This window comes from Euphorbia lathyris, chromosome 3, assembly GCF_963576675.1.
Source record: "Euphorbia lathyris chromosome 3, ddEupLath1.1, whole genome shotgun sequence".
In the NCBI taxonomy this organism is placed as follows: Eukaryota; Viridiplantae; Streptophyta; class Magnoliopsida; order Malpighiales; family Euphorbiaceae; genus Euphorbia; species Euphorbia lathyris.
The window spans coordinates 23,070,172-23,079,570 of record NC_088912.1 but is presented as its reverse complement, the minus strand read 5'-3'; the positions used below and the strand labels follow the sequence as shown (position 1 = coordinate 23,079,570).

The window sequence follows — 9,399 nt, the reverse complement described above, 5'->3', positions numbered from 1 at the left end:
CTGTAAACTTACTTAATTCTGTTTCTATGTAATTTAATTCTGTTTTCAGTTTTTTTTTTGTTTTGTTGTCTTTAATGCATTTATTTATATCTTTTTTTTCCGTTAGAGTCGTTTGGAATACTTTGTGTTGTAGTTTCAAAAGATGAAAGCTCACCATTCACAACTTCTGAAAGGTATAAGTGGTGCATTAATGCTTACATTCTCTCTCTCCTCTATCTCTGCAAAATCAAGTATTGAAGGTGTTAATTTGCAGAGCAACTTCCTTTTCTTCTCCCAAACAACAATATTGTTCGTTCCACATATGTGCACAAACTCCAAGGTACATGTCATGTCATTTATCTCCTTTGTTTGCTTTTTTAAGGAAAATAAAATATGGCAGTGCGGAGACCTACTTTTAAATTGGCTCACAGAATACGTATTAAAATATTAAATGACATCCTCACTCTTTTTAGGTTTATCTCAAGTCTTCCCTCAGATTCACTCTAGGAAAATAAATCTTCACTTTAAGAATTAGGTTTTCCTTGAGATTCGCTTTATGAAGTAGGTTTTCCTTGATGTTCATCCTGTAAGTTTTCCATGATTTCCATCAAGATGTTCCATTAGGGTCTCTTACAATGGATCTCTTATTATGTTTCATTTGGTTTCACACAAAATGTTTCCATGGGATCTCTTAAGATTTTCCCCATTTCCCTCAAGATGTTTCCTGTATAGTGGATCAAGAACAAGAACAAAAGACGATACAATAGAAAACATAAAAAAAAAAAAACTAGTTCTTAAAGAAGAAGAGAAGAAAAGAGGAAGAGGAGAGACTAGTAAAAAAAAAAGTCAAAAAATTTTATCCTGAAATTACCCCCTCTCATTTAACAGTGTTAGGACAGTTGTCTTGGTTTTGATAATAGCGCAAACCACATAAGCGTTTGTGAAAAAAATACCACAAATATTCATCTGCAAATCGGCGATACCACAAGACATCTATATGTAATTAACCCTTTTTTAATTTGTTCTTTCTTCTAATTGAAAGGGTAAATTTTCAAGTAAAATAGGGGGTGGAAGTGGAGTTTCATTTTGAGTTCCTATAGGTACAAAATTGAAAACCAATATTTAGAACTAATTACACTGATAAATAACCCTTTTCTTTCACCTACAAAATCACCCCAACCTTCTTCTTTATAACTATTAACTTAAGTTACCCCATTACAATGCCTGCTTCATCTTTATCTTTATTTCACTCTCTGCACCATCAATACCAATGCCAATGCCAATGCCTTCCATGTAGTATTTCCTTTATTCTTTTCATCATATACAAATTCCACATCCATCTCACTTCTCTGCAAAACATTTCATGTATACAATTCCCAAAAGTTCGGTTCTTTCCTCACCCGTTTCCCGAATTAGATGACTTGAGGCTGAGGTGGGGGATGGGGATTCTTCACGTCGTGGATCGCTTTCCGAAGCTCTGCATACATTTGGACACAACACTCCGAGAAGTTGTTCAATTGACCGAGAAATCCCTCAAAGCTTGATCGGAAACGATCGGGACCCGAAATGAAGTCATCTGAGTCTTCTTCACCCCTCAACATATTGATTCCTGAATCACTTCGGGTTTCAACCTTCCATGATCCTAGGTTTGTATTCTTCCCGTGGTTCTTTTCTTGGCGTGGTAAAAGGTGAGCAGTTTCAGCTGCTAAACCCTTTATAGCATCCACAACTTCCTTTGCAGGCAAGGCCTCGATCTTCTCTAACCAGACACCACAAGTTTCGTATATCGGAGGGCCGCTTCTTCTCAAAGTCCATGAAGGTGGTCGCTGTCTCCTTTTCTTCTTTTTACGTTCTTCTGGAAGGAAGACGCATTTGAAAAGCCAATCGTTTATCGCCTGCAGATAGGACCTCTGGGCATCGATCCACTTCATAAAATAAGATGAAAGGGAGTAAAGTTCGTTTTCGAGATGCATGGCAATCTGCCGATGAGACTCTGAATGTAAGGAGAATTTGATGCTTCCATTGTTGTCTGCTACAGAGATGATTTGGAACTGAAGTCTGTGGCATTCAAACATCACTCCCCACATCCGACTTAGCCTGCATTCCAAGAAAAACATCGATTTAAAAGCGAAATCTTACATTGTTATGGTTGCAACTTGAATTAAGGAAATAAAACAGGAAGCACATACCCATCGATTAACTCCTCCAGCTGCGGCTGAAGCTCTTTGTCCCGCAAATCCTCAATCCTCTTCGATATGGAATCAATTCTGTGAATTGCAACTCTAATTCTCGAGTGCAGATCCTTAACAACAGCACGAGTTTTATCAATCTTATGGGAAAGTTCTCCTTTCGATTCAAGTTGTCTAAGGACCGTGCGCTTGCTGTCATATTCCTTTCTGACCATCTCACTAGCCTGAATTGAAAAGCTACATGAATATATTTGCTATTGAAGGGATATACACATCATTATCAAATTCAAGTCAGACTTTGAATTAGCCATTTTGAGTGTCATCACAAACTTTGTACTCTTTTTCCGCGATGAATTCGAACCACATTTACTAAAAAGTCCTATATTTCTAGATATGCTATGCTAGTAATACTGCCATGAAATAGAGCTGTCAACTTCTGACACGACCCGTTTAACACTATTATAGTTTTTGTTACATTTATATCATTATATAATCGTGTGGAATATATAGACTATTATAATGAACAAAACTTAATTTCACAGCTCCAACAGGATCGATGCTTCACGAAGTTTAATCAATTATGTGAACTACTAAAATCTCAAGCATTAAGGTACAGACGGTCATTCAACTATTGGTAATGTTTCACTGTGGTTACAAAACTTCAATTTGTACCAATAAGATAATTTAAGTCTTATTTTTGTTTAATAAAATCACATTGGCAATTTTCCGAAATTTCAATGCTGGATTGTTCTAGGATGGCTAGAGTAACCAATTTAAAGTCATGTTAGCGCCAGCTCTAACTCTAAGTGCTAGATTAATAAATTACAAGATTCCTAAGAACTTGTTGACATTTGACCCTATTTAGACATGAATTATCAAAAAAATAAACAAGTTCATATTTTGACATGTGGCACTAGTTGGTTGCTCTAGCCATCCTAGTCAACGTTCTAGCATTCAAATTGCCGGAAAATTGGTAATGTGATTTTGACATATGGAATTAGTTGGTTGACATTAAAAATAGAATAAGTTGACTGAGTAACCAATACATAAACAGAAAAATTTAAGAACAAAAAAATTACAACCTAACTCATTTCAATCAAGAAGAGGATGAACGAACGCGTAAATTAGTTCATAAACCACTTTCAATATTCATAACGTTCTAGCTTCAGATAATTCAACTCTAACTAGAACACAAAGATGAGGAACAAATTTGACCAGTAAAATAGCTAAAACAACAAATCACATAATTTATGTATTCCTACTGCAGTTAGGAACAAGAAACAATCTATCTATAAAATAGAAGGGCTACCTCGAATATTTTTCCGATTTATACTTTCTCCTTTAATATGAAACAACAACAAACAGGTAGAGAAACGTTCTTCATTTGATAATAGATGTTTAATATAATTATGTTACCTTAACTTCATCGTAAAGTTTCCTCTCCCAAGCATATAGCCTATCCAAGGTTGAAGCATGGCTGCCAGAGATCATGCAAAAACTCTCAAAAATATCACCATTAATATCCTCATTTTCATCTTTCACATTTGACCCTAGAGGATTCCGGGATGAAGATGATCGAGATGATGTAGTCCTATGCCAAGTCAAGTATTTCACAGAATTTTGAGCAGGCTCTGAGGAAACATTAAAAGCAATCAGCCGAATATAAAATGCTAAAAACATGAAGCATATCTCAAACACCAAAATAAGAACAAGGTCACCACATAAAGGGTGCAATTTTGAAGCTCTTAATTCAAACATTAAAATTATTGTATAAGCACGAGAATTCTATCGTGTCAAAATCGTGTTATGTTATATATATGATGGAAATGCAAGAAAAATGAACATAATGGTCACTCAACTTCAAAACTGGGCATAAAAGTCACCCAGCTTTGCAGTTTACTAACATAAAAGTCCATTAACCTTTGACCATCTAATAACAGGTAACCCTCCATCATAGAGTTGATGGAAATGATTTTCTAAGCAACTTTAATTCTTGATCTCATTGGTTTTGAGGTCATTTAGGTGTTGTTTGTTATGGGAGAGAAAGTGGTTGTTTGGAGGGAGTAGTCTCCGAAAATGGTGGTGATTTAGAAAATTGAAAATGTGATTCAATGGGAAATGTGGTTCTAAACAACTTTAATAAGGACTTCTATATTAGTAAAGGCCAAAGTTCAAGGACTTTCATGTCCGGCTTTGAAGTTCAGGGGCCATAAAGAAAGGCGAAAGTTGAGGAACCATGGATGTAATTTATTCTAATTATATATGTAAGCAAATCATAGATCAAAACAGCAAAAATGATCTAGTTTAAGACTCTTCCATTATGAAACAAAAAGATATCCTTACCGTCCTAGGAGTATTAAGTTTATATAACCACATGGTTACATCTTTGTACGATCATTTTTTACATTTGATCATTCCAAATCATCGCCGTATATAAATCCAACACGAATTATAACATCGTGCTGTCATCTTTGCAAAATTTAAGAAGAATTAAGTGTGCATAAAAATACCTTCCTGAACCTGACTAGGGTCTTCACCGCAAGAGAAGCAAGCCTTGAAGAATGTAGATGCCACTGATCCATCTGATATGTGTAACACTTCGTTAGCTACATGTCAATGTTCTAGCCAATTATAAGTAATGAACGTCGTGCAAGAAATCAAAATCATGAAGTATTACCATCTGATCTGATCTTCAAATTAAATATATTGATGCTAAGTGTAACTATAAAAAATAAAAATAAAAACTTGGCCAGCAGAGTAATATCATTCACAACACAAGAATTAGGGAGAGAGAGTGATCATACTTTCTTTTCCTGCAACTATTGGGCGAAAATGCAGCTTATTTGCTTCAAGCATCCTTGGAACTTCTTTCCCAGCCTCCGAAGCTTTTATGAATAGAAGCTCAATTTCTTTTATGCTTGAAAAGAAGTCCTTTGGAGGAACCTTATTTTCAGTTCGGTCTTCCTTCATAGGCGTTTTCTTAGCATCAGATGAAATAGCCACTGATGAGGCTGGATTTTTCGAAGGTGATAAGTCAGGGGCATTTCTCAAAGGTGATAAATCAGGGGCATTTCTCAAAGGTGATAAATCAGGGGCATTTCTCAATGGTGATAAATCAGGAGAATTGTTTTTCTCCCCATTTGGCAACTCAGTTTCAGAAGCTACACTTCCAGCAGAAGGCATAGTAGGGGAAGCACTTGGCGCAACATGATCTTGTACCCTATTAAGATTTTCAAATCTTCGAACTAAAGTATCTGTGGGAGGATCATCAAATTCATCTTCTGAAACCTCAGATTCTTCACTTGCATGAAACGAACGGTGCTCTTCGTCGTCTTCAAGCTCAGGGATTCCCTCCTCTTCCCTAAGCCGTCTTATATCATCTACATTTTCCCCAGGCTTCATTTCCTTTTCTTCTTGAAAAGAAAATTGATGGTCAATTGGATGAAAAAGTCCAAAATAATCCCATGGTGGAGTTCCTGATGGAACTGAAGACGATTCGAAAGGCGATGTCTCAGGTTTTTCTGTGGAACGAGGTGTGGTATTTTGTGGAGTACTTGATGACGTTATAGTCCCAGTAACATCTAAAGGAGGCTTCTCTTCGACCTTTGTTGAATAAAACCCCCTAAATTTCATGTGATTTGCATGAAACCGATTAGAACTGGGAGGCGATGGTGTTGGAGAAAAGTTATCGTTTGCATCCACAGGGTGGGATAAAGATGGAGAGGGGATTGAGTAATGGGAGAGGGATTTCTCAGTTAAACCGAGAGGCTCAGGCGTTGCGTTAGTGGAAGTGTACAACGAAGATTCAACCTGAGCTTCGTGTTCAACGAACTTCCTTAAAGCGGTTCCCGTACTTCTCAGTGACTGGACATATGTGACATGAGCTGCTGCTAGTGAACACCTGCCATCAAGTGCTTGCCTAACAAACTTCTTTCTCTCACGACAAAGCTGCAAAGCCTTATCTTCTTCTATTTTAGAGCCTGCAGCCCCCATAATCCTTCGTATAGATGTTTCGATATCGCACTAATTGAATAAAAAGCATGGACCTCTTCCTGAACATTAACCAATTCAAATTAAATCAAAACCGCTTCAAAAACCATACATATATAGTTCCTCCCAAATTCTAATTCTTAGCAGATTCAGAATGTTAAATAGCACACATAAGGGTCATTCAATGAAAGAAGAAAAACAAAATCACGAATGCAAAAAAAGTTCTGATTTAAAGTTTGCATTCCACAGCAATGATTCATTAAGATCTGTAAACCCAATGTTCTTCTGCTAAAGCAAAGGTCTGAAAAAGTTGCATAACTCAGAAAGATAACATGAAAAGAATAAAAACCAAATGGAAAGAGGGGAATCTCTATGAATATTCATGTGCAAGCTCAAAAAGCAAAATCACGAGTGCTGAAAGCTCAAATATCTACCAAAACACTAACTAAAGTTAAAAACTAGCACATTTTAAAGTCAGTCTACCTGTATCAATATCAAAAATTGGGGCAAAAGCAAAACCTTGAAGAAGATGATAAATGAGATGAAAAAAGCTGTAAAGCACCTCCTCAAGCTAGAAGGAAAAGCCCCAAATTGAAAGGGGGAAAGATCAAAATTAAAGGGTATTAAGTAAGTCTAATAATTAATATCAATCAGAACCACTGAAAATGAACAAAAAGTACTGTAATTAGATGAGATAAGACCCAGAAAGAGACAATCAGAAAACCAACCATGAACAGCAAAAAGCAACAGAAAAAAGAAAATTCCACTAACTAAAACCAAACAATAAAAGAAGGTCACCAACCATCAATAATTGAAGAGAAATGAAATTGATCAGTAAACCAAGAGAGGAAAAAGGAAGCATATCCAGAAAAAGCAAAATCGAACAAATAGGGGAAGTTATTAGGGTCACCTGAATGAAGGAATTGATAAATGAGCAGAGAGAAGAATGAATGTGAGAAGGCGTGTAATTCAGGTGAAAACTGAATCAAAATTCCTCTCTTTTTCTGGTGTAGAGAGAGATAGAGAAAATATCTTTGGTTAGAGAGAGAAAGAGGGGCAGCGATTCGATTGAGTAGAATCGGATCGAGCGAGCGCGAGAGAGAGAGAGAAGGTGTGGGCAGCTTCCATGCAAAAAGGTAAAATTGGGGGAAACAGACACTCTGTTATGCTGTGAAGTGGGTCCTATCCTATACACTGTCTACTACTGTATTAAGTAACCTCCAGGTCGCGTGAATTTCACTCGCTTCTTCCACGTGTACTCTAGGGTAGTAATTGTGTGAGTAATTCGTATCAATTAAACATGATTAATTTCGAAATTTAGCCCTGTAAATTACACTAATCTTGGGAATGAATATACCTACTTTTACTTAAACTTTTATAGATCAAAAAAATAATTAAACATGATTAATATCACACAATTTATCGTAATACACATGAATCAATAAAATACATTTTTTCTCAACAATAACGGCTAAAACTACATGTAAGAGCATCTTCAATAGAGTTGCCTAAAAAAGTGCCAAAACTTACTAAAATATAGTATTTTATTGTCTCTTTCATCCTACAAAATATTATTTTATTATAAATAAAATGTTCCAGATTTTATTATTTCTAGGAAATGGAGCACTTTTATATTAAAAAATAATTAAACAAGGTTGCCAAGAGGTTGCCAAAAATTGGCAACTTTCCTTGGCACCCACAATCACTCCAATAGTGGGCACCCTTTAAAAGTTGCCAAACCTGATGCCACATCAGTTGGCACTCTTTTGGACACCCTCTATTGGAGATGCTTTAACAATCAAATAAGATCTCAAAGTCGCATATATTTATATGGGTTAAGGTACAAAAATACCCCTAATGTTTTAGGTCAGGAGTAATTTTACCCCTAACATTTAAAATGGTGCAATTTTGCCCCTAACGTTTGTAACCAAGAGTAATTTTACCCCTAACGTTGGTAATTTGGGTCAATTTTAGACACTATTATAAAACACAGATATTTTTGTTCATTATTTTGCACCAATTACATATCAATTCATTCTAAAAAAAGGATTTCATGTTTTTTATAATTTAATAATAGAATTGCAGATTAATATTTATAAATTCGGTGAATTTTTTGAATTTCTTTTGTCTAGTTCGTACAAAAGACAGTATATATTTTTTTTTTCACATCCCAACATATGTTTATGATTTGTTACTGATAAAATGACGCACATGTGAAGTGTGGATGATAAGATTCATGACCGAGAAGACATTTTGATGAATTATTTCTGAAATTGACCAAATTTATCAACATTAGGGTAAAATTGCTCTTGGCTACAAACGTTAGGGGTAAAATTGCTCCTGACCCAAAACGTTAGGTGTATTTTTACACCTTAACCCTATTTTTATTTATATTCAATCCGGTAATTTATGGAATCATGAGTGCCACCGTTATAACCGTAGTCACCATTGACTGGCTGTCAGGTGGATCTATGCACTCGTTTAAAGCACACAACCTGATTTCTTTTATAAATAAGGATAGAGTTTAGAGAAAAAGTTACACATACGATTTATACTGGTTCAGTCTATTGTCTACGTTCAGTCCTCAGAATACCTTCTATCGAGTATTAATCCATTAATGGACTCTATAACGGTAGAGCACAAACCCTTACAGTAAACAGAGCTTCTGTGAAGTACATTCTTTTACCCTCACACTTAACTATCTATATCTCTAGTTAGATGCTTATACAAATAACAGTGCTTCTGATTTACAAATAGAAGATTTGTTCTAATATAGAACACCGATTAAGTACTATCTCTTTATGAATTTACACACGTATGAATATGAAAATAAAAGATGATCAAGTGCTTTTTGGGTCGTCTCAGACCTGATACATACAAAGGATTTACTTGTTACCAAGAAAATTTAGCCTCTCTCATTCTTTAGATCTAGATCCCTTATTTCACTTCACTCCGATAGTATCATAAATCGGGTCAATACAGAGGAAATGACTGCATTTCAATACTATAAAACTATTAAGTTACTATAAAACTATTAAGTAATTAAAGAAATAAGTAAAATAACTAAACTAAAATAGAATATAGATTCTACCGCATGTGTATAACACTTTTGCTCTAATTTTTCACCTGAGGATTTTATCTCTGTGTGCGTTGATGATCAGTTGTAAAATGAGCAAAGTTTTGGCTTTTATAGTGAAAATTTTGGAGAATGATCCATTTGAATTTCAAACTAGCCATTTGG

The 9,399-nt window shown here is 35.4% G+C and overlaps 1 protein-coding gene across 4 annotated transcripts; it reads right to left on the bottom strand.

The window, feature by feature from the left end:
* Window positions 1-977: 977 nt before the first annotated feature.
* LOC136222313 (protein ALTERED PHOSPHATE STARVATION RESPONSE 1) lies at window positions 978-7,304 on the bottom strand. Of its 4 annotated transcripts, none has more exons than XM_066009939.1 (6): window positions 7,069-7,304; window positions 4,973-6,220; window positions 4,679-4,750; window positions 3,585-3,799; window positions 2,169-2,392; window positions 978-2,076 (listed from the first exon to the last, which is right to left on the bottom strand). In XM_066009939.1, the coding sequence occupies exons 2-6, from the start codon at window positions 6,159-6,161 to the stop codon at window positions 1,392-1,394; spliced, it is 2,385 nt and encodes a 794-aa protein (XP_065866011.1). In that variant the 5' UTR covers window positions 6,162-6,220; window positions 7,069-7,304; the 3' UTR covers window positions 978-1,391. The 4 variants fall into 4 exon arrangements, with proteins under 4 accessions (XP_065866011.1, XP_065866013.1, XP_065866012.1 ...); XM_066009941.1 differs by lacking the exon at window positions 7,069-7,304 and adding an exon at window positions 6,961-6,981; XM_066009940.1 differs by lacking the exon at window positions 7,069-7,304 and adding an exon at window positions 6,642-6,893.
* Between the last annotated feature and the right edge of the window lie 2,095 nt (window positions 7,305-9,399).